This window comes from Chlorocebus sabaeus, chromosome 16 (assembly GCF_047675955.1).
Source record: "Chlorocebus sabaeus isolate Y175 chromosome 16, mChlSab1.0.hap1, whole genome shotgun sequence".
Classification (NCBI taxonomy): domain Eukaryota; kingdom Metazoa; phylum Chordata; class Mammalia; order Primates; family Cercopithecidae; genus Chlorocebus; species Chlorocebus sabaeus.
The window spans coordinates 68,642,989-68,667,597 of record NC_132919.1 but is presented as its reverse complement, the minus strand read 5'-3'; the positions used below and the strand labels follow the sequence as shown (position 1 = coordinate 68,667,597).

The 24,609-nt window shown below is 41.5% G+C and overlaps 1 protein-coding gene and 1 pseudogene across 21 annotated transcripts in view; one reads left to right on the top strand and one right to left on the bottom strand.

Moving 5' to 3' along the window:
* BRCA1 (BRCA1 DNA repair associated) overlaps positions 1–24,609 on the bottom strand; it is a 99,046-nt gene that overhangs the window by 32,997 nt on the left and 41,440 nt on the right. For 9 of the 21 annotated variants that reach the window (XM_073005268.1, XM_073005271.1, XM_073005262.1 and 6 more), the window contains exons 8-12: positions 22,441–22,486; positions 20,405–20,481; positions 16,002–19,427; positions 15,508–15,596; positions 6,087–6,258 (exon numbers count right to left, since the gene is read on the bottom strand). In XM_073005268.1, coding sequence (XP_072861369.1) covers positions 6,087–6,258; positions 15,508–15,596; positions 16,002–19,427; positions 20,405–20,481; positions 22,441–22,486 — 3,810 coding nt within the window. Of the gene's footprint in view, positions 1–6,086; positions 6,259–12,288; positions 14,285–15,507; positions 15,597–16,001; positions 19,428–20,371; positions 20,482–22,440; positions 22,487–24,609 lie in introns of those variants that run through there. The other 12 variants (XM_073005279.1, XM_073005278.1, XM_073005277.1 and 9 more) reach the window with 6 other exon arrangements.
* Positions 2,712–3,200, top strand: LOC103243803 (large ribosomal subunit protein eL21-like; annotated as a pseudogene).

Here is a 24,609-nt window from a genome sequence, read left to right as displayed (position 1 = left end):
GAATAATAAAAATATATATTTAACAATTTTTTATCTCTGCAGCAAATAAATTATGCCCAAATCCTCTCAGACAATAGGAAAGAAAGAGTACTGGAGAGCACAAAGTACATTTTTCTCCATCCCCACTGCCTGCACATTAAAGACTGTGTGAAATGGGGGTTTCAGCTTCTGCATGTGGGGGGTAAACAAGACATGAGTGTCAGACAAGAAAGAAAAAACAGGTGACATTTTGCTTCACATTTTCAATTACTGAAAAAAAAAAAAAAGAAAAAAAAAAAACAAATAAACCCCCTAAACCAACACATACACAAAAAAACCCCCAAGGTGCTGGTTAATAAGAAATCTTAAATAATACATGGAACTAATGATGAAATGCCACAGAAGGGAAAAAACACAAAACATACTGAAGGCAAAGTTCTGGCACGTTAGTTCATTTTTTTTTTTTTTTTTTTGAGACGGAGTCTCACTCTGTCACCCAAGCTGGAGTGCAATGGTGCAATCTTGGCTCACTGCAACCTCCGCCTCCTGGGTTCAAGCAATTCTCCTGCCTCAGCCTCCCTAGTAGCTGAGACTACAGGTACCCGTCACCACACCCAGCTAGTTTTTTTGGTATTTTTAGTAGAGACGGGGTTTCACTATGTTGGTCAGGCTAGTCTTGAACTCCTGACCTCAAGTGATCCATCCGCCTTGGCCTCCCAAAGTGCAGGGGTTAGACATGTGCCACTGTGCCCGGCCTAATTCATTTTGTAATATATTAATTCCTCCAAATGTATCACTTTGTGCCACTGCCTTCTAGGAAATGGCTTAAAGGCAAATTTATTTATTTATTTATTTATTCATTCATTCATTTATTTATTTTTGAGACGGAGTCTCCTTCTGTAGCCCAGGCTGGAGTGCAGCGGTACGATCTCAGCTTACTGCAAGCTCCGCCTCCCAGGTTCACGCCATTCTCCTGGATCAGTCTCCTGAGTAGTAGATGGGACTACAGGCGCCTGCCACCATGCCCAGCTAATTTTTTTTTTTTGTATTTTTAGTAGAGACGGGGTTTCACCATGTTAGCCAGGATGGTCTCAATCTCTTGACCTCATGATCCGCCCGCCTCGGCCTTCCAAAGTGCTGGGATTACAGGTGTGAGCCACCGCGCCCAGCCTTTATTTATTTATTTATTTTTTGAGATGGAGTTTCGCTCTTGTTGCCCAGGCTGCAGTGCAATGGCGTGATCTTGGCTCACTGCAACCTCTCTGCCTCCTGGGTTCAAGCTATTCTCCTGCCTCAGCCTCCCAAGTAGCTGGGATTACAGGCATGAGCCACCATGCCCAACTAATTTTATATTTTTAGTAGAGATGGGGTTTCTCCATGTTGGTTAGGCTGGTCTCGAACTCCTGACCTCAGGTGATCCGCCTGCCTTAGCCTCCCAAAGTACTGGGATTACAGGCGTGAACCACTGTGCCAGACCGTTATTTAATTTTTTAAAGAGATGGGTGTCTTGCTGTGTTGACCAGGCTGGTCTCAAACTCTTTTTTTTTTTGAGATGGAGTCTTGCTCTGTTGCCCAGGCTGGAATACAGTGGTGTGATCTCAGTTCATTGCAACTTCTGCCTCCAGGTTCAAGTGATTCTCCTGCCTTAGCCTCCCAAGAAGATGGGATTATAGGTGCCCGCCACCACCCCCTGGCTAATTTTTGTATTTTTTGTAGAGATGGGGTTTTACCATGTTGGCCAGGCTAGTCTTGAACTCCTGACCTCAGGTAATCCGCCAAAATTGGCCTCCCAAAGTGCTGGGATTATAGGCATGAGCCACCACACCCAGCCTGGTCTCAAATTCTTAAGCTCAAGTGATCCTCCTGCCTTGGCATCTCACAGTGCTGGGATTACAGGCGTGAGATACCATGCCCGGCCAAGGTAGAACTATTTCATAAGTAAAAACAAATAGTTAAAAATTGCAAATGTCTTCTATTCATTAAAAAGTCACTGATTTTGAGCTTTTATTAGAAAAGCTTAAAGTCATAAATATAGGTAGAAAATTGAAACAAAGATTATATTAATTAAACTGGTTTTTAAGACACTGGGTAGCCTAGGGGGGGAATAATCATTGATTTACTGAGTTAGTCTTCAAATGCATTATTTATAGTTTCCTTTATGCTTGTCTTTTCTGGACCTGTGAGTTTCCAGGATCATTTAGAACTCTGTTGAAAGTAAGCAGGATCTAACTATGAAGAGAGGTATCATCCTCCCCACCCCCAATACAGGGTGATAATTGATAAAGGGTAATGTGCAAGTTCCAAGGAATCATATCAAACAGAATTAACTATTGGAAAGAGTTTAAAAAAAAAAAAAAGTGGCCGCGTGAGGTGGCTCACGCCTATAATCCCAGCACTTTGGGAGGTCGAGGTGGGCAGATCACCTGAGGTCAGGAGTTTGAGACCAGCCTGGCCAACATGGTGAAACCCTGTCTCTACTAAAAATATAAAAATTAGCTGGGCGTGGTGGCAGGCGCCTGTAATCCCAGCTACTCGGGAGGCTGAGGCGGACACTGTAGTGAGCCGAAATAGCGCCACTGCATTCCAGCCTGGGCAACAAGAGTGAAACTTAGTCTCAAAAAACAAAAAACAACAACAACAAAAAAAGTGAAATGCAGAGGGAAGGCTCAGATACAAACACAGCTATTAAAAAGTCATTCTTGCTTTCGGCCAGAACCGCAATCTTCCAGTAATTCACCAAAACGACGAACACAAAGGGAAAGAGGAGAGGCACCCGATATATGTTCTCTAGGCCTTTTAGAAAACATGGAGTTGTTCCTTTGGCCACGTATATGTGAATCTATAAGAAAGGTGATATTGTAGACATCAAGGGAATGGGTACTGTTCAAAAAGGAATGCCCCACAAGTGTTACCATGGCAAAACTGGAAGAGTCTACAATGTGACCTAGCATGCTGTTGGCACTGTAAACAAACAAGTTAAGGGCAAGATTCTTGCCAAGAGAATTAATGTGCATATTGAGAATATTAAGCACTCTAAGAGCCGAGATAGCTTCCTGAAACGCGTGAAGGAAAATGATCAGAAAAAGAAAGAAGCCAAAGAGAAAGGTATGTGGGTTCAACTGAAGCGCCAGCCTGCTCCACCCAGAGAAGCATACTTTGTGAGAACCAGTGGGAAGGAGCCTGAGGAGCTGGAACCTATTCCCTATGAATTCATAGCATAATAGGTGTTTAGAAAAAAAAAAAAACAGTCATTCCATCACCGCAACATTTAGCGTATAAATTCATCTTCTTACTACATGCTATGAAGAAGATAAGACAAGTTAAGTTAGATGTCAATAACTCAGTAGAACCTGAAAAACAGAGCAAAACCTTTCTCCTTTTTTTCTTCCTTAATTCTTTTTTTTTTTTTTTTTTTTGAGACGGAGTCTGGCTCTGTCGCCCAGGCTGGAGTGCAGTGGCCGGATCTCAGCTCACTGCAAGCTCCGCCTCCCGGGTTCACACCATTCTCCTGCCTCAGCCTCCCGAGTAGCTGGGACTACAGGCGCCGCCACCACGCCCGGCTAGTTTTTTGTATTTTTTTAGTAGAGATGGGGTTTCACCGTGTTAGCCAGGATGGTCTCGATCTCCTGACCTCGTGATCCGCCCGTCTCGGCCTCCCAAAGTGCTGGGATTACAGGCTTGAGCCACCGCGCCCGGCCTTCTTCCTTAATTCTTAATTCATTCTCTGAACAGCAAGCCCAATCTAGGCCTTGTGACATGATGATCTACTTGCTGGCTGGTTTAGGAAAGTACAAATGCAGAGATCCAGAGCCCAAGTTTCAGAATAGTATTGTAGTTCCTCTTAAATCATTCCCTCATCTAGATGTCTTAACATGTTACATTCTTCGTGGGTAGGAAGTATGGGCCACACCAAACATTTAATAAACTTACTGACTGCCCACTGTGTGCTAAGCATTGTACAGGGTATTGTGAAGAATTAAGGAAGACACTGGAAGACAACAGATATTAAGAAATAATAAACTAGGCCGGGCACCATGGCTCCTGAGTAGCTGGAATTACAGGCATGTGCCACCACACCTGGCTAATTTTTTGTATTTTTAGTAGACACGCAGTTTCTCTGTGTTGATCAGGTTGGTCTCGAACTCCCGACCTCAAGTGATCCACCCGCCTCGGCCTCCCAAAGTGCTGGGATTACAGGCGTGAGTCACCGTGTCCGGCATAGAAGTTCTGGCCAGGTGCCATGGCTCGTACCTGTAACCCCAGCACTTTGGGAGGCTGAGATGAGAAGATTGCCTGAGTTCAGGAGTTTGAGACCTACTTGGGCAACATAGGGAGACCTTGTCTCTACAAAAAATTAAAAAAAAAAGATTACCTGGGTATGGTGGCGGATGCCTATAGTCCCAGCTACTTGGGAGGCTAAGGCAGGAGGATCTCTTGAGGAGTTTGAGAGGCTGCAGTGAGCTGTGACTATACCACTGCCCTCCAGCTTGGGCAACAGAGCAAGACCCTCTCTAAAAAGGTGAGGCTGAGGTGTGGGAGGATTGCTCAAAATCAGGAGTTCAAGACCAGCCTAGTGAACAGTGCGTCCCTGTCTCTACTTAAAAAAAAATTAAAGAAAAAAATTATTTTTTAAAAGTTCATTTGAGTTTCAGTTAGACTCAACCAGATTTAGGGAGGAAAAGGCTCAAAACTTATGCTGGTATTAAGCTGTGATATCCAAAATGATTCAGAAATGAAGCATTTCAGTTATAGATCTGCAGAAAAAAATAAACACACGTATATACCAAAGAGGAGATAGTAGATTTACACAGATATTCAAAGTCACACAATAATAACATTTTATATCTTACACATTAGAATTGAAAGTCTAGTCTGTGTTTAGACTGAAGATGGTGAAAGCACCTCAAAGAAGAGTATTATACTAGGAAAGGGACTCTGAACTCTCATTATCTAAGAGATGAACTAAATGAAGATAATTACAATGAAAGCATTTAAGGAAATACATTTTGAAGCACTGCCATAGCAACAGAGTTTCTAGCTAGCTTCTTCATCCAAGAGCTACTGTTTGTTCCTGAACACAAAAATACTGCAAGGCACAACTGGGGACCAAGGCCACTGTTCTGTGTAAGTAACAGACTTGAGTTCCTAGAAAGACTCAAAGAAAGGCCTTAAAGTCCCCAGTTGGACTGTGGAACAGGGTGCTGAAGAACGAACTTTAACACTCAGATAAGAATCACTGAGATAGGAATGAAGTGTACTTTGAGAGCACTCACCACCCCTGCATGTTTCTAAGCAGCATCCTGGTGGGGACCCCATGCCCAGCCTCTCCTAAGTGTCTATGTGTTTGCCCCTGTTTAAAAACCTGCCTGATGTGTTGTCTTTCCAATTAAAAACTCAAATTTCCATCTCACTTTCCTTCATTTATGCCATTATTCCTCAGCTCAGTGCTCGCTTCTTCTAGGAAATTAGCTCTGATCAACTGCACCTGCCTGGTTACTCCAATGGCATCCTCTCAGAGGTCCCTCTGGATTTTTTTTGGTAACTGTTAACATTGCTATAAAGCACTTGACTCTGCTGCATAAAATTAGGCTTTCTGTGTTCTTTCCTTTTCCTTTTGAACTAACAGGAGCTCTACATCACTAGGCTTTCTGTGGATCAAAGTGCAGTTCCTGAAGTATAGGATGTCTCTTCCTATAAATCAGAAGCATATTAAATAGGTCTTTGTGATGTGACACCAGTGTAATAAGGAATATGTCTGAGTATTTTTTCATAGCTTTCTGAAATTATGGGGTTGCCTGTCACCAATTTCTCCTACTCCACTTAGCTTCCAATAGAGCAAGAGCTATATTGTATACCATCTATATTCCATGGGCTCCCCATAGCATCTACTTGTTGTAGGTACTCAGAAGACAACACGAATGACTGCCCTGAGTCCCTCTGACTGGTATATTAGTTGTAAGCAGGGACAAGAACCAAGGTTCCACAATTACCCATGTGCTGAGCAAGGATCATAAAATGTTGGAGCTAGGTCCTTATTTTTCAGAAGGAGATAAAGGGGAAGGAAAGAATTTTGCTTAAGATATCAGTGTTTGGCCAACATTACATACCTTTTTCTGATGTGCTTTGTTCTGGATTTCGCAGGTCCTCAAGGGCAGAAGAGTCAGTTATGATGGAAGGGTAGCTGTTAGAAGGCTGGCTTCCGTGCTGTTCTAACACAGCTTCTAGTTCAGCCATTTCCTGCTGGAGCTTTATTAGGTTATCTTGCATGGTATCCCTCTGCTGCAAAAACGATAAATGGTACCAAGAAAATGAAATACTTTGAGAAGCTTTCCATTAAATGAAAATATGTCATACAAATTAGTTTTAGCACAGGAATTGAAATCACCTAGTATGGAACTATAAGTTCTGGCTGAACACCTTTTAATCTAACCACATTCATGCAATTAATGCCCATGAAATTATTTCCAAATGATGCTAGTGAGGGAAAAAATCCTCCAACTCCCCCAAATAGACTTGATTTATTGTGATGTCCTTTTGAGGTTGGTTATTTTCTTTTAAAGCTAGGGAGTGAAAAAATTAAGGTATTTAAACATTATCGATATTTAATATTAGCATTAATCTATTAATATTTTATTTATACAGGCACATTTCAAAGACTTGGTGTTGTGAGATTCATCAGACATTTAGGTTAGTTCATATAAAAATGTGTGATTTTTAGACTAATGTAATGTCAAAAAAAGCCCCCTATCTATGGCATTTTATAAAAATACAACAAATAGAAAAATACTATCAGTAATCCTGCCTAGATTACTGGCTTGTGAGGACTCTTCCTTTTCTGGGATGCTCTGAACCTTTAGTTTCTTTTCTTTTTTTCTTTTTTAAGTCTCCCTCTGTCACCCAGGCTGGCACCATCTCAGCTCACTGCAACCTCTTACTCCAGGTTCAGGCAATTCTCCCACCTCAGTCGCTCCAGTAGCTGGGATTACAGGTGCTTGCCATGATGCCCGGCTAATTTTGGTAATTTTAGGAGAGACAGGCTTTTACTATGTTGGCCAGGTCGGTCTTGAACCCCTGACCTCAAGTGATGCATCCGCCTTGGCCTCCCAAAGTGCTGGGATTACAGACATGAGCCATTGTGCCAGACCTGAACCTTTAGTTTCTAACAGAAAAAGCAAAAAGCTAATTTATGAGTCTATCTGTTTGCTCAGTTAATTAGACAACTATTTACTATCTATTAAGCACCAGGCACTGTCCTAGTATTGAGGATACAGTCCTCATGGTGCTGCCATTCTAGACAGGGACATCTTATCTAGAATGTGTCCACCTAGATATCATTAGCAAGACCTGTGAGAGGGAAGGATTCAACAGAAAGAGCCCTAAGAAAGCCTGTAAGGATAGTTACTCTTAAAATAATGGGTTCTTCTTGCTTATGGGCTCCTGTTGTTTATTGGTCCATTTCAAAGAAGAATGTGCTAAGTCCAAGTATTTGATAAAAAAAGAATTTCGGTATGTAAGGAGTTTTCCAAAATATCCTTTTTAAAAATTTATTTTATTTTATTTATTTATTTTTGAGATGGAGTTTCACTCTGTCGCCCAGGCTAGAGTGCAATGGCACAATCTCAGCTTACTGCAACCTCTGCCTACCCGGTTCAAGCAATTCTACCTGCCTCAGTCTCCCAAGTAACTGGCATTATAGGCACCTGTTACCATGCCCAATCAATTTTTTTTTCTGAGACAGAGTCTCACTTTGTTGCCCAGGCTGGAGTGCAGTGGCACAATCTAGGCTCACTGCAAGCTCCACCTCCCAGGTTCAAGCCATTCTTCTGCTTCAGCCTCCCGAGTAGCTGGGACTACAGGCGCCTGCCACATTTTTAGTAGAGATGGGTTTCACTGTGTTAGCCAGGATGGTCTCCATCTCCTGACCTCGTGATCCGCCCGCCTCAGCCTCCCAAAGTGCTGGGATTACAGGCATGAGCCACCGTGCCCGGACTAATTTTTGTATTTTTAGTAGAGACGGGGTTTCACCATGTTGGCCAGGCTGGTCTTGAACTCCTGACCTCAGGTGATCTGCCTGCCTTGGCCTCCCAAAGTGCTGGGATTACAGGCATAAGCCACCATGCCTGGCTTCAAAATATACATGTTTAAAAATCACTTTGAGAAGGAACATCAACGGTTGCCAAAAAGTCCAGTGTGGGAGTGTGGGCAGGAACACACTGTTTCACTCTCCATTTCTTCTTCTTCTGATCCTTAAAAATGACTTTGCCCTTTACTAAAACCAAGCCATCTTCTTTCTCCTGCTATACTGAGTTCATAATTTTCAGGAGGTTTTTATGACCAGAAAATGTATTCCTAGCTTCACAAAGGTTTCCACTGCTACTCTAACACTGCTTTGCTGCTAAGGTCTGCAGCAACGCCATTGCCACCACGTGGTACGCATGAGTAGTTACATCACTGATCAAATCCTAGCCAAGGTCTGCCTCAGTAAACCTGGAATGAAAGCACATAGATATCTGACCAAAATGCTTCATAGGCTATATTAGTCACTGCTGTCACAACCATCACATCTAACCTCTATGTGGCCATCACATAAATCAGAAAAAATAGTAGTGGGGTAATTATTAACAGATAACTTTCCTTTGGGTTTCCCAAAGGAATTATTTTTTATAACTTAGACAAATTCCCTGGCAGGCAAGTGGTCAAATACATTAGGGAGAATAAAACCAATAGGTTTCTAAGACTTCTTGATTCTAATTCTGAAGTGCTCCCTCAATTAGCTCTAGTCTTCTATTTCTACTATGCTGCTCTGATCTATACTTTTAACACTGCTACATTACTGTAGAAGTTCCCTAAAAGCCTTGTTTATCATGTCTTTTTCTTCCATAAAGACCCTTAGTGCTCCAGCCTGGCCATCACAGTGAAACCCCAGCTGAGGCAGGAGAATCGCTTGAACCCGGGTGGTGGAGGTTGCAGTGAGCCAAGATTGCACCACGGCACTCCAGCCTGGGCAACAGAGCAAGACTCTGTCTCAAAAAAAAAGAAAGAAAAAAAAAAAAACTAACAAACCAAAAAAACCAAAAAACAAAACAAACAAAAAAACCTTAGGGATATACCACGCTGAGTTATACTTTTTGAACACTATATAATTGTTAGTCATTATTGCCATTAGGATAAAGTCCAAATTCCTAAACATAGCATTCAAAAGGCCCTTTACACCCTGGTAATTATCTCTCATTTCTCCCAACATGCCTCACACAAGTTGTTTTCCCATAACACAGGACAACTTTATATTTCCTGGGAATTCCATGACTCTGTACCTTTACCTTACTTGCTGCCACTCCTCTTTTTCCACTTGAAAAAATTCTTCTCATCTTTCAAGGCCTAGCTTGAATGTCTCCTTAAGTCCCCACCAGGAGGAGTCATGAAATATGAGAAGTAAGGGCAAGTGGGCAGAATGTGGCTAATTCTAATAAGACTGCTGAAATGTGCAGCACAGCAGCCGGAACTGGTCTGGAGGGAAGCAGACCCTTGTTTGTTCACATTCATTACATATAAATATATATATAAAACCTTCCCATAAAACATGTGTATTTAATGAGTTAAAATTATTTCTGGCCGGGCGCGGTGGCTCAAGCCTGTAATCCCAGCACTTTGGGAGGCCGAGACAGGCGGATCACGAGGTCAGGAAATCGAGACCATCCTGGCTAACCCGGTGAAACCCCGTCTCTACTAAAAAATATAAAAAACTAGCTGGGCGAGGTGGCGGGCGCCTGTAGTCCCAGCTACTCAGGAGGCTGAGGCAGGAGAATGGCGTAAACCCAGAAGGCGGAGCTTGCAGTGAGCCGAGATGCAGCCACTGCACTCCAGCCTGGGCGACAGAGCGAGACTCCGTCTCAAAAAAAAAAAAAAAAAAAAAATTATTTCTAATGTTCCTACTACTACATAATAAGCCTAATCCAAATACAAGCTGAAGTTTAGCACAAATAGTGGCTTTATCATGCTAGTTTTGTTGACATGTTGTGAATATTTTCAAATATACAGAAAACTTGAAGCAACTTTGCAATGAATGTTTCCATATCTACTACGTAGAATCTATAATTAACATTTCCTATATTTACTTTATCACATATACACACACGCACACACACAGAAGTCCCCACCAATAATCCATCTCCTATCAGGAACAGATGATCTCTCACTACTTGATTTACATTGCTAATGCATTAGTATACCCAAATGGAACACATGACCTTGATAGAAGGAATCTTGGCTTAATCATTTTTGTTTCCCTAATGCCTAGCAGACAGTAAGCACTCAGCAAGTGCTTATTAATGAGAAGATAAATTAATGAATAAGTATAGTTAATCAGTCTTCTGTAAAAACAAACAAATACCCAGACACCAATGACACCAAATTAGGAATTCTCTATCATCTATATGCTTTTTCTCGGTTCAGTACAAACAGGGAAAAAAATTCCACTTCAACAGTCTTTCCTGCCTATGCTACTTTAGATGTAAGATAGCCTGAAATCTGACTTCAGCTGTTTTGGGTAGATGCTTAGTAAAACACTTTGCAAAATGAATCCTGAACAAATAGACACATCTCTGGGAATAAGATCAGAAATACAGAAAAACAAAGACATTGTACATTGAATGTCAAACATAATACAGTATGGCTAAGGCAGATGTAATCAGAAATTGCAATCTTTTTTTTTTTTTTTTTTTTTTTTTTTTTGAGACAGAGTCTCGCTCTGTCACCCAGGCTGGAATGCAGTGGCTGGATCTCAGCTCACTGCAAGCTCTGCCTCCCGGGTTCACGCCATTCTCCTGCCTCAGCCTCCTGAGTAGCTGGGACTACAGGTGCCCATCACCTCGCCCGACTAATTTTTTGTATTTTTTAGTAGAGACGGGGTTTCACTGTGTTAGCCAGGATGGTCTCGATCTCCTGACCTCGTGATCCGCCCATCTCGGCCTCCCAAAGTGCTGGGATTACAGGCTTGAGCCACCGCGCCCGGCCTTAGAAATTGCAATCTTAAACTTTAAAACACAATGGACAGAATTAGACAATGGGTATATTGACAGAGTTCCAAACACACATCCAAAAAGGATCATAGTAATTGCAAACAGAGAAAAGGCCTCCTAAATCTTTTCATCAATTTAGTTGCCATGGCAATCCTGAAGAAGTGGAGAATACTAGTGACAGCTCAGATACAGAGTGGGGAGTTATCTCAAAGGTTTCTTGACAACTCCAAGGGGCTTCAGGTCTAGAGGAATTTGCTCTATACAGAGAATGGGCAGTAGAAGATAAGCCCTCTCTAATTGTAGTTCTCATAGCAATGCAAGATTTAGAAGATTTTAAAACTGGATATCACCCAATGTTGGCAAGGTACAGGAAAATGGGAACTATCATTTACCACAGGGGCTGGAAGATCACAAACTGGTTTAATCTTTCTAAAGAACAATTTAGCAACATGTATCAAACACGAAAATCCTAGTCCTAGGAATTTATACTAAGGAAATAATCAGAGATGTAGGCAAATATTTAGCTACCAGGCTGCTACTACAGTAAAGTACATAATAGCAAACTGTGCCTCTTACCCTGAAACCTTCAACATTCAGCAATAGGTCAAATAAATCATGATACACTGGAAAGATAGAATCTTATATAGTAATTAAAAATGAAGTCACTTAAGAATTTTAACAACCCAGGCCAGGTACAGTGGCTCATGCCTGTAATCCCAACACTTTGGGAGGCTGAGGTGGGTGGATCACTTGAGGTCAGGAGTTTGAGACCAGCTTGACCAAAATGGAGAAACCCTGTCTCTACTAAAAACACAAAATTAGCTGGGCATGGTGGCACATGCCTGTAATCCCAGCTACTCGGGAGGCTGAGGCAGGAGAATCGGTTGGACCTGGGAGGCAGAGGTTGCAGTGAGCCGAGGTCGTGCCATTGCACTCCAGCCTGGGCAACAAATGCGAAACTACATCTCAGAAAAAAAACAAATAAATAAAAAATAAAAATAAAGAATTTTAATCATCCAGTAAAAGCTAGATTACGTACAGAATTATCTGGATTTCTTTTTTTTGAGACAGGGTCTCACCATATCACCCAGGCTGGAGTACAATGGCACCATCATGGCTCATCACAGCCTCAACTTGCTGGGATCAAGCAATCCTACCCGAGCCTCTCAAGTAGCTGAGACTACGGGTGTGCACCACTAAGCCTCACTAATTTTTTTTTCCAGACAGGGGTTGCCCAGAACGGAGTGCAGTGGCATGATCACAACTCACTGTGGCCTTGACCTCTGGGGCTCAGGCAATCTTTCTGCCTCAGCCTCGTAAAGTGCTGGGATTACAGGTGTGAGCCACTGTGCCAGGCCTCCTGATATATTTTAAAGATAAAGTATATACAAAGCACCCCTGTGCATACACAGGAATACTAAAAGAATATACACCAATAAATTGGTAACCATTTCTGGATAACACAAATTGCAACTAGCTTACCATTTTAATCACTGTAAGTGTACAGTTCAGTGGCATTAAGTATTTTCACACTGTTGTATTACCATTGTCACTATCCATCTCCAGAACTTTTTCATCATCCCAAACTGAAATCTGTACTCATCAAACAGTAACTCCCCATTTCCCCCTCCCCAAGTCTCTAGTAACCACTATTCTACCTTCTGTCCTATGAATTTATCTTTTTTTTTCTTTTTTAATGCTCCTTGTGGAGCAAGGCTTATCTATAGGCAATGTGCCCAGAGTAACCAAATTTAACTATACTAGGTATATCATATAAGTGGAAGCATATAACATGTGTCTTTTGGTGTCCAGTTTATTTCAGTTAACACAATGTCTTCAAGGTTCATCCATGGATGATTTTTGTTTATTTGTATTTTCTAAGTTTTCCATGATACACATATATAACTTTATAAGAATATCAGGCTTTTCTCAACTTCCATCTAATCTAACTTCGGAAAGTTCACAAAAAAACATCATTCACTTACTAGCAGCTAAAAGGGTATTTCATTTAGGTGGCAAAAAGAAGCCACAGCAGGATGATTCCAGGGGATCTGAACAGCTTCATTTTAAGAACGTGCCTACGGCAGGTCAAAGAACATAAGCAAACTGTCTAAGATCACACAGCCCAGTATAGAACTCTCACCAATATTACCGCCAGCAACTGCTGTGTGTATCCTTCATAGAACCCTGTGCTAGGAACACAAAGAACCAATCTAACTATTAGAAGTTGTCAATCTAGTGGGAGATAAATAAACGAAAAAAATCAACTGAGATGAGCCTGAATTTTTGCATGAGAACTTGGAAAATTTTGGTGCCACTTCTACAAATGAGAATTAGAAGGCCAGGCCTGGTGGCTCATGCCTGTAATCTCAGCACTCTGGGAGGCTGAGGCTGGCTGATCATTTGAGGTCAGGAGTTCAGGATGAGCCTGGCCAACATGGTGAAACCCTCTCTCTACTAAAAAAATACAAAAAAATGAGCTGGGCATGGTGGCAGGCACCTGTAATTCCAGCTACTTAGGAGGCTGAGGCACGAGAATCACTTGAACCTGAACCTGGGAGGCGAAGGTTGCAGTGAGCCAAGATTGTGCCACTGCACTACAGCCAGGGTGACAGAGCAAAACTCCATCTCAAGAAAAAAAATTAGGAGACAGAGCCTGGTTCTATGATGAAGACGATGTTAATTTTTAGATGCTGTGATACAGAATGTTTTTTCTAGACTACTCTGCCTTTAGTACATAAACGTTCACATTACCAAATGGTCATATATATGGTAAAGCTTTTATTTACTTCATAAGTGACCAAATTATTGGCCTTGACCATTAGGTCCAGAAAGTAAAATTGTGTACTTTCTTTTTTTTGAGATGGAGTTTCACTCTTATTGCCCAGGCTGGAGAGCAGCAGCATGATTTCAGCTCACTGCAACCTCCACCTTCTGGGTTCAGGTGGTTCTCCTGCTTTAGCCTCCCATCTGTCTTTTTTAAAGAAAAGATGACTTATGAGCAATTAAAAAAAAATTAGGCCAGGTGTGGTTGCACATGCTTGTAATCCCAGCATTTTGGGAGGCTGAGGTGGGAGGATCACTTGAGCCCAGGAGTTTGAGACCAGCTTGGGCAACATAGTGACACTGTCTCTAATAAAAATTTAAAAATTAGCTGGATGTGTTGGTGAGCACCTGTGGTACCAGGTACTCGGGAAGCTGAGGTAGGAGGATCGCTTGAGCCCAGAAGTCAAAGCCACAGAGAACCATGATTGCACCACTCCATTCCAGCCTGAGCGACAGAGACCCTGTATCAAAGAAACCAAAAAGAAAAAATAACTAGATTTTAAAAGGGGGGGAAAAAAAAAAAGAACAGAAGTATCCACAAAACAGTGAAAGGCTAGATGGTCTCTATTAGGAAGAGAACCCTATAGTCTCCAACTTGGTACCAAGAATAAACACCAAAATTGCAATTGCTGGCAATAATATTGGTGAGAGTTCTGTACCTGGCTGTGTGGCCTTAGGCAGTTTGCTTACCTTCTCTGACCTGCAATAGGCATATTCTTTTTTTTTTTTTTGAGACGGAGTCTCGCTCTGTCGCCCAGACTGGAGCGCAGTGGCCGGATCTCAGCTCACTGCAAGCTCCGCCTCCCGGGTTTACGCCATTCTCCTGCCTCAGCCTCCCGAGTAGCTGGGACTACAGGCGCCTGCCACCTCGCCCGGCTAGTTTTTTGTATTTTTTTTTTAGTAGAGACGGGGTTTCACCGTGCTAGCCAGGATGGTCTCGATCTCCTGACCTCGTGATTCGCCCGTCTCGGCCTCCCAAAGTGCTGGGATTATAGGCTTGAGCCACCGCGCCCGGCCAATAGGCATATTCTTAAAAAGGAGCTATGCAGACCCCCTTGAATCATCCTGCCGTGGCTTCTTTTTCTCACCTCTCTTGATACAATAAGAATGTCATATTTTTGTTATGGGGAGATGATGTGTTTTTGTTTGTTTTTGAGATAGAGTCTCACTCTGTCACCCAGGCTGGAATGCAGTAGTACAATCCCGGTTCACTGCAACCTCCGCCTCCCAGGTTCAGGTGATTCTCCTGTCTCAGCCTCCAGAGTAGCTGAGATTACAGGCATTGGCCACCATGCCCAGCTAATTTTTGTATTTTTAGTAGATGTGGGATTTCACCATGTTGGCCAGGCTGGTCTCAAACTTCTGACCTGAGGTGATCCACCCACCTTGGCCTCCCAAAGTGCTGGGATTAGCAAATAGGTTTCAAAGGTTTAGCTTATTATTAAAATCAGTATTTAGTATACTACAATGAGCTAGGCAGTGTGTGTGTGTGTGCGCGCACACACACATGTGAAATAAAAGGTAGTATGAATTCCATCAAGGTGCTTACAGTCTAATTTAAGGAGACAATGAACCACAAACAATTGTTGTGCCATTAATTCAAAGAGATGATGTCAGCAAACCTAAGAATGTGGGATACAGACTACTGAATGCAAAGGACACCACACACACACACGCTTTTTACCTGAGTGGTTAAAATTTCACTCTGAGAGGAGAGCCTTGAGCAGTCTTCAGAGATGCTTGTTTCACTCTCATACCCGGATGCTGCTTCACCTTAAGTAACAATCAAAACAGAGGTTCAAATGTAAAAGCCGACTATAAACACTGCAACTTGCTGTGTCTTTTTCTTCTCACTGGCAGGACTGGATTTACTTTCATGTCACACAAAATGATTAAACTCCTTGCTTTGGGACACCGGGATTTCCTTTTACAAAATGAAACCAGAAGTAAGTCCACCAATAATTAGGATGTTAAAGCTCATTCAGTCAGAGATGACGTCCTAGCTGGGTAAAGGACTTTTTTCTATGAAAAGCACCTTAGGAGGAACGCGTTTCAAGTTTAAGAAGCAGTTCCTTTAACTATTCTTGGAAATTTGTAAAATGTGCTCCCCAAAAGGCATAAACATTTAGCTCATTTCTATAAATAGACTGGGGCAAACACAAAACCTGGTTCCAATACCTAAGTTTGAATCCACACTTTGCTCTTCTTGATTATCTTCTTCCAAACCCGTTCCCCTTTCTTCATCATCTGAAACCAATTCCTTGTCACTCAGACCAACTCCCTGGCTTTCAGACTGATGCCTCATTCGTTTGGAAGAACCAATCAAGAAAGGATCCTGGGTGTTTGTATTTGCAGTCAAGTCTTCCAGTTCACTGCACTGTGAAGAAAACAAGCTACCAGAACATTTTGTTTCCTCACTAAGGTGATGTTCCTGGGATGCCTTTGCCAATATTACCTGGTTACTACAGTCAGTTAAGTTATTCTTCAATGATAATAAATTCTCCACTGTGTTCTTAGACAGACACTCGGTAGCAACAGTGCTATGCCTAGTAGTCTGAGAAGGTATATTGCTTACTTTACCAAATAATAAGTGTTGGAAGCAGGGAAGCTCTTCATCCTCACTGGATAAGTTCTCTTCTGAGGACTCTAATTTCTTGGCCCCTCTTTGGTAACCCTGAGCCAAATGTGTATGGGTGAAAGGGCTAGGGCTCCTGCTGAGCTCTCCTCTCTGGACGCTTTTGCTAAAAACAGCAGAACTCTCCTTAATGTCATTTTCAGCAAAACTAGTATCTTCCTTTATTTCACCATCATCTAACAGATCATCAGGAGTCTCAGAACAAACCTCAGACGCATGACTACTTCCCATAGGCTGTTCTAGGTTATCTGAAATCAGACATGGAGAGAAGTCTGTATTAACAGTCTGAACTATTTCTTCATGTTCTTGCTTTTTTATTTCAGGATGCTTACAATTACTTATAGGAAGACTTTGTTTACAGACCTCAGGTTGCAAAAGCCCTAATCTAAGCACAGCATTCAATTTTGGCCCTCTGTTTCTACCTAGTTCTGCTTGAATGTTTTCATCACTGGAACCTACTTCATTAATACTGGAGCCCACTTCATTGGTACTGGAACCTACTTCATTAATATTGCTCGAGCTGGCTTCTTTAAAAGCATTTTCTCTAATGTTATTATGGCTAATTGTGCTCACTGTACTTGGAATGACGTTCTCGTTTCCCACTGCTCTTTCGGGTGACACTGAACGTTCCTCAGAGTTTTCCTCTAGCAGGTTTTTCTTACATTTAGTTTTAACAAATGACTTGACAGGAAAAAGTGGTGGTATATGGTATGGGTTTTGTAAAAGTCCATGTTTATTTGGAGTAATGAGTCCAGTTTCGTTGCCTCTGAACTGAGATGATAGACAAAACCTAGAGCCTCCTTTGATACTACATTTGGCATTATCAACTGGCTTATCTTTCTGACAAACCACAGAAAAGCCTGCAGTGATATTAACTGTCTGTACAGGCTTGATATTAGACTCTTTCTTTCCTTGATTTTCTTCCTTTTGTTCACATTCAGAAGTAACTTTTGGACTTTGTTTCTTTAAGGACCTAGAGTGGGCAGAGAATGTTGCACATTCCTCTTCTGGATTTCCTGGATTTGAAAACAGAGCAAAGGACTGGCGCTTTGAAACCTTGAATGTATTCTGCAAATACTGAGTATCAAGTTCACTTTCTTCTATTTCTATGCTTGTTTCCTGACTGTGGTTAACTTCATGTCCCAATGGATACTTAAAGCCTTCTGTGTCATTTCTAGTATCTTCAGAACAACCATGAATTAGTTCCTTGGGGTTTTCAAATGCTGCACACTGACTCATACATTTATTTTGTTCTGTTTTTGCCTTCCCTAGAGTGCTAACTTCCAGTAATGAGATACTTTCCTGAGTGCCATAATCGGTACCAGGTACCAATGAAATACTGCTACTCTCTACAGATATTTCAGTTTGTAAAACCCTTTCTCCACTTAACATGAGATCTTCGGGGTCTTTGGCATTATTAGACACTTTAACTGTTTCTAGTTTCTCTTCTTTTTCTTCTCTTGAAAGGCTAGGATTGACAAATTCTTTAAGTTCACTAGTATTTGAATAGTTAGTAAAAGAACCAGGTACCTTTGTTAACTTCAGTTCTGGGAAAGTATCACTGGCATGTCTTTTACTTGTCTGTTCATTTGGCTTGTTACTCTTCTTGGCTACAGTTGCAGATTCTTTATCTTCCATGAGTTGTAGGTTTCTGCTGTGCCTGACTGGCACTTGGTTGTAATTTTTTTTCTTAATCTCTTCACTGCTAGAACAACTATCAATTTGTAGTTCAGTACAATTAGGTGGGCTTAGATTTCTACTGACTACTAGTTCAAGCGCATGAATATGCCTGGTAGAAGACTTCCTCCTCAGCCTATTTTTTTTAGGTGCTTTTGAATTGTGGATATTTAATTCTAGTTCCATATTGTTTATACTGCTGCTTATAGGTTCAGCTTTAGTTTTGAAAGCAGATTCTTCTTCCAGTGATTCTATTGGGTTAGGATTTTTCTCATTCTGAATAGAATCACCTTTTGTTTTATTCTCATGAGCACTATTAGTAATATTCATCACTTGACCATTCTGCTCCATTTGGTTAGTTCCCTGATTTATTATTTCAGGAGTCTTTTGAACTGCCAAATCTGCTTTCTTTATAAAATCCTCAGGATGAAGACCTGATGTAGTTCTCCTTTTACGCTTTAATTTATTTGTGAGGGGACGCTCTTGCATTATCTGTGACTCAGTAACAAGTGCTCTTATAATTAGATTTTCAGTTACATGGCTTAAATTGGGAAGGTTTGCCTTCCTCCGATAGGTTTTCCCAAATATTTTGTCTTCAATATTACTCTCTACTGAACTGGAGTGAACTCTTTCACTTTTACATATTAAAGGCTCATGAGGATCACTGGCCAGTAAGTCTATTTTCTCTGAAGAACCAGAATATTCATCTACCTCATTTAGAACGTCCAATACATCAGCTACTTTGGCATTTGATTCAGACCCCCCATCATGTGAGTCATCAGAACTTAACAGTTCATCACTTCTGGAAAACCACTCATTAACTTTCTGAATGCTGCTATTTAGTGTTATCCAAGGAACATCTTCAGTGTCTCTAGGATTCTCAGAGCATGGCAGTTTTTGCTTATTCCATTCTTTTCTCTCATACAGGGCATCAGCATTCAGATCTACCTTTTTCTCTGTGCTGGGAGTCTGCCTATCATTACATGTTTCCTTACTTCCAGTCCATCTGTTATGTTGGCTCCTTGCCAAGCCAGGCTGTTTGCTTTTATTACAGAATTCAGCCTTTTCTACATTCATTCTGTCTTTAGTGAGTAATAAACTGTTCTCATGCTGTAATGAGCTGGCATGAGTATTTGTGCCACATGGCTCCACATGCAAGTTTGAAACAGAACTACCCTGATACTTTTCTGGATGCCTCTCAGTTGCATGTTTCTCAGTGGTGTTCCAATCATTATTACTGGACTGATGATGTTCAGTATTTGTTATATCCTTCTCAGAAAATTCACAAGCAGCTGAAAATACACAAAAATAACAAGGTACTCAAAAACTGAATTGTCATTAAAAAAATACATACTTCATACACCTTGGAGGTGGAAATCAACCAACTGGCTATATTTAGAGAAACTGACCTCATAAACTACCAAGTATACTGAAGATGTAGCTCATACTCTTTCATTTAATTCCTATTTACTTAGATTATTTCCACTTAGGATCCATTAAATTTTTAATTTCAGAATTTTCCCTATGCAGAAACCACACCTCCTATTTCTCTAATGTCTAAGAGTGAATTAAAAGCAGACTGGCCATCAGAAAACCAGTTCTGATGTACTCTAAAGATCACTGGCCATTAAGTCTACTTAATACTCTGTTCTATCTACAGACTTACCATTCCCTATATTTAAAAACCAGTAGGCAAAAGATGAAACACAAATACATCAATTAAAAGTAAAGGGCAGGCCAGGCACAGTGGCTCAAGCCTGTAACTGCAGCACTTTGGGAGGCTGAAGTGGGCAGACTGCTTGAGTCCAGGAGTTTGAGACCAGCCTCGGAAACATGGCGAAACTCTGTCTCTATAAAACCACAAAAAATGAGCCGGGTGTGGTGAAGTGTGCCTGTAGTCCCAGCTACTCAGGAGGCTGAGGTGGGAGGATAGCTTGAGCCCATGTGGTGGAGGTTGCAGTGAGCCAAGATTGCATCATTGCACTCCAACCTGGGCAACAGAGTGAGACTCCATCTCAAAAACAAAAAAAATAACAAAAAACAAAAAACAAAAGGGCAACAATCAGTTACAGAAAGTCTTATTATTATAGCTACATTAGTCTAGTACCATTTAAATCTATCAGATCATACCATGACATTTGACAAAGAATGATACTCTAACTCTGCCAAGAGATTTTGTGGATTGTAAAGGTCCCAAATGGTCTTCAGAATAATCTAATTACAGTACTGTACCTACCCACTCTGTTAAACTGGGAAACTTTGCCATTACCCTTTTTTGCAGAATCCAAACTGGTTTCATCCCTGGTTCCTTGAGGGGTGATTTGTAACAATTCTTGATCTCCCACACTATAGGGAAAAGACAGAGTCCTAATGAGAAACACTAGTTATATGTATGCAGAACTGTCAAATGACCGAGATCAAATATTTTAGCTTTTTCAGTTACAGAAAGTTGACCAATCTTATTGAGTTAGCGAAAGCTGCTCTCTCCTTTAGAAACTTCTTGTTGAAATGGAATGGTTGCTGGGCACGGTGGCTCACGCCTGTAATTCCAGCACTTTGGAAGGCCGAGGTGGGTGGATCACTTGAGATCATGAGTTCAAGCCAGCCTGGCCAACAAGGTGAACCCTTGTCTCTACTAAAAATACAAAAATTAGCCAGGTGTGGTGGTGTGCACCTGTAGTCCCAGCTACTTGAGAGGCTGAGGCAGGAGTATGGCTTGAACCCGGGAAGCAGAGGTTGCGGAAAGGTGAGATTGCACCACTGTACTCCAGCCTGGGCAACAGAGCAAGACTCTGTCTCAAAAAAAAAAAAAAAAAGAAATGGAATAGTCAATTAGCTGGGTGGTGGTGTACACCTGTAGTCCCAGCTACTTGTGAGGCTGAGACAGGAGAATCGCTTGAACCTGGGAGGCGGAGGTTGCAGTGAGCCGAGATCACACCACTGCACTCCAGCCTGGGGTGGCAGAGTAAGACTCTGTCTCAAAAAAAAAAAGAGAGAAATGGAATGGTCAAAGACCGAGGACACACAGCCACAAAAATCAGACCAGGAACATTACTTTATGGACTTGAAAATGAAAGCCAACATTTAAGTGACAGCCAAAAGATAGTTTTTAAAAACACTTAAAAGTGTATATTAATGAGAAGGCAGGAGCAAGGATATCTAAACAAAGGGAACAGTAGGATTGCAGATAACCCAACAGAACACCACTTTGCTACACTACTTTCTGTGCTGCTTTTCAGTCTAAGTAATTTCCTTCCAATCGTGAGATTAGGGAAGTCATTTACAAACAAAAACTGACAATATTGCCATTATAGTTCAGACTAGATCTTAGACAGGGTCAGCCGGGCATGGTAGCTCATGCCTGTAATCCCAGCACTTTGGGAGGCTGAGGTGGGTGGATCACTTGAGCTCATGAGTTTGAGAACAGGCTGGCCAACATGGTGAAACCCTGTCTCTATTAAAAATACAAAAATTAGCTGGGTGTGGTGGCGTGTGCCTGTAATCCTAGCTACTTGGAAGGCTGAGACAGGAGAATCACTTGAACCAGGGAGTTGGAGATTGCAGTAAGCCGAGATGGCGCCACTGCACTCCATCCTGGCAACAGGGCAAGACCCCGTCTCCAAAAAAAAAAAAAGAAAAAAAAAAACAACTTAGGGTCAAGCAATAATTCCTAAGGAAGGTAGGTAACATAGTTGGGGCTGCTTGTAGATTATTATATAACATACAGACAAAGCTTGAGAGATATGTGGAAATAAGGAACAGAGGAAAGAAAGAGTTGAAAATGAAGTCCTTGAGCATTTTCATCAGTCACAATTACCGCTGTGTCAATATTACTGTATATGAGGAACTTAAAGAACAACAATCTGCTAGAAGCAAGCATGTGCAGAGTTCTGTTATCCTAAATTCCTTTGGACAGTATTAATAACTAAATCTAACAAACAAAAAGGGTATTTCCTCCACTATAAAATGAGAGGACTAAACTAGATGATCTCTAAGGTTTCTTCCAATACCATGATTCTAGTCTAGAGAAACACCAGCCTACTTGAGGGAGGAAGGTGGGAGGAGGGAGAAATTCAGAAAGTAAGGAAACAAAAAACTGCGCGGTATGCTTAATAATAACTGGAGGATGAAAAAAAACTGTATGCCAAATCCCAAATCGTGTGTTTACCTATATAACAAACTGCACATACATCTCTGAACCTAAAATAAAAGTTAAAATATTTTAAAGAGAGAGAAACATCAATCCTTAATATTAACTAAATAGGAAAATACCAGCTTCATAGGCAAAGGTTCTCTTTGACTCACCTGCAATAAGTTGCCTTATTAACCGTATCTTCAGAAGAATCAGATCCTAAAAAATTTCCCCCCAAAAAAAATCAATAAAAGATTTAATTAAAAGGGTTAAACAAAAAATGTACTTGTTGAAAAACAGATATTCAACTAGAAATATTTATTGAGCATCTAGTATGTGGCAGGTACAATGCTAGTTAAGCCAGTGTGTAATACAGAGAAGTGGTTAAAAACACGGGCTTGGCCAGGCACAGTGGCTCTCACCTGTAATCCCAGCACTTTAGGAGGCCGAGATGGGTGGATTATTTGAGCTTAGGAGTTTGAGACCAGCCTGGCCAGCAAGGTGAGACCCTGTTCCTACTGAAAACAAAAACAAAAACAAAAAGCACAGGCTCTGACATCTAACTTCCTAGGTTTGAATCATGGCTCAGCCACTTACTAGGTTTACTACCTTGGAAAAATTTCATAACCTCTCTGTGCCTTAATTTCCTCATCTGTAAAATAAGTATAATAGGAACAATCTCAGAGGTCTGACATGCATCTAAATGAGTTATACAAGAAAAACACAACAGTGCCTGGAATATAGTTAAGTGCTCCTAAATATTAACTACTATAACTATTTTTACAATGCCTGTTGTCTAGGAATTTATGATCGTAAGGGGGGAAAACAGTAAGTGTTATGATAAATAGATGGTGGTGCCTGGGAGCTCAAAAGATAGCTACCCTTTTTAATTATAAATATATTCTAAAAAAAATAACCCAATTAGAGAGCCCAGTTTGAATTCTGAACTCAGCAGCTCTTCTTTTTTTTTTTTCAAGATGGGGTCTTGCTCTGTCACCCAGGTTGGAGTGCAGTGGCATGATCATAGCTCACTACAGCCTCAAACCCCTGGATTCAATCTACCTGCTCACCTATGCCTCCTGAGTAGCTGGGACTACACACACCACCACACCCAGCTAATTTAAAAAAAAAATTTTTTTTTTAGCGATGAGGTCTTGCTATGTTGCCCAGGCTGGTCTCAAACTCCTGGCTTCAAGCAATCCTCTGCCACTGCTGAGATTACAGGTGTTAGATACTATGCTGGCCTCAACTCTTCTTTTTATAAGCTTAAAAATATTTATTATTAAAAAAAAATTTTTTTTTTTGAGATGGAGTCTCACTCTATTGCCCAGGCTGGAGTGCAGAGACATGGTGTCGGCTCATTGCAACCTCCGCCATCCTGGTTCAAGCAATTCTCCTGCCTCAGCCTCCTGAGTAGCTGGGATTACACGCGTGCATCACCACACCCAGCTAATTTTTTTTTTTTTTGTATTTTTAGTAAAGAAGGGTTTTACCATGTTATCCAGGCTGGTCTTGAACTCTGACCTCAGGTGGTCTACCTGCCTCAGCCTCCCAAAGTGTTGGGATTACAGGCATGAGCCACTGCACCTGGCCAAAATGTATTATTATTTTAAAAATAGAGACAGGGTTTCCCTATGTTGGCCAGGCTGGTCTTAAACTCCTGGACTCCAGTCCTTCTGTCTCGGCCTTCCAAAGTGTTAGGATTACAGGCATGAGCCATCCTGCCCAGCCAAGATACAGCTCTTTTTTTTTTTTTTTTGAGACCAAGTTTCACTCTTGTCGCCCAGGCCAGAGTGCAATGGCGCGATCTTAGCTCACCGCAACGTCTGCCTCCTGAGTTTAAGTGATTCTCCTGCCTCAGCCTTCCGAGCAGCTGGGATTACAGGAATGTGCCACCACCCCGGCTATTTTTTTTTTTTTTTTTTTTAAGTAGAGACGGGGTTTCTCCACGTTGGTCAGGCTGGTCTTGAACTCCCGACCTCAGGTGATCCACCTGCCTCGGCCTCCCAAAGTGCTGGGATTACAGGCATGAGCCACTGTGCCCGACAATTCAGCTCTTCTTAAAAGGCTTCCTCATCTAGTACAATTTATCTTGGAACTAAATACTGTAGCAATCCATCATGTTTTTTCTTATTGCTACTCTCCATCTTTCCAAAACATATTTACACATATTTAAAACCAGATATTCTTTCTTTTGCTCCCTTTTCTTTTTTCAGATGGAGTTTCGCTCTTCTTGCCCAGGCTGGAGGGCAATGGTGCAATCTCAGCTTACCTCAACCTCCGCCTCCTGGGTTCAAGTGATTCTCCTGCCTCAGCCTCCCGAGTAGCTGAGATTACGGGCA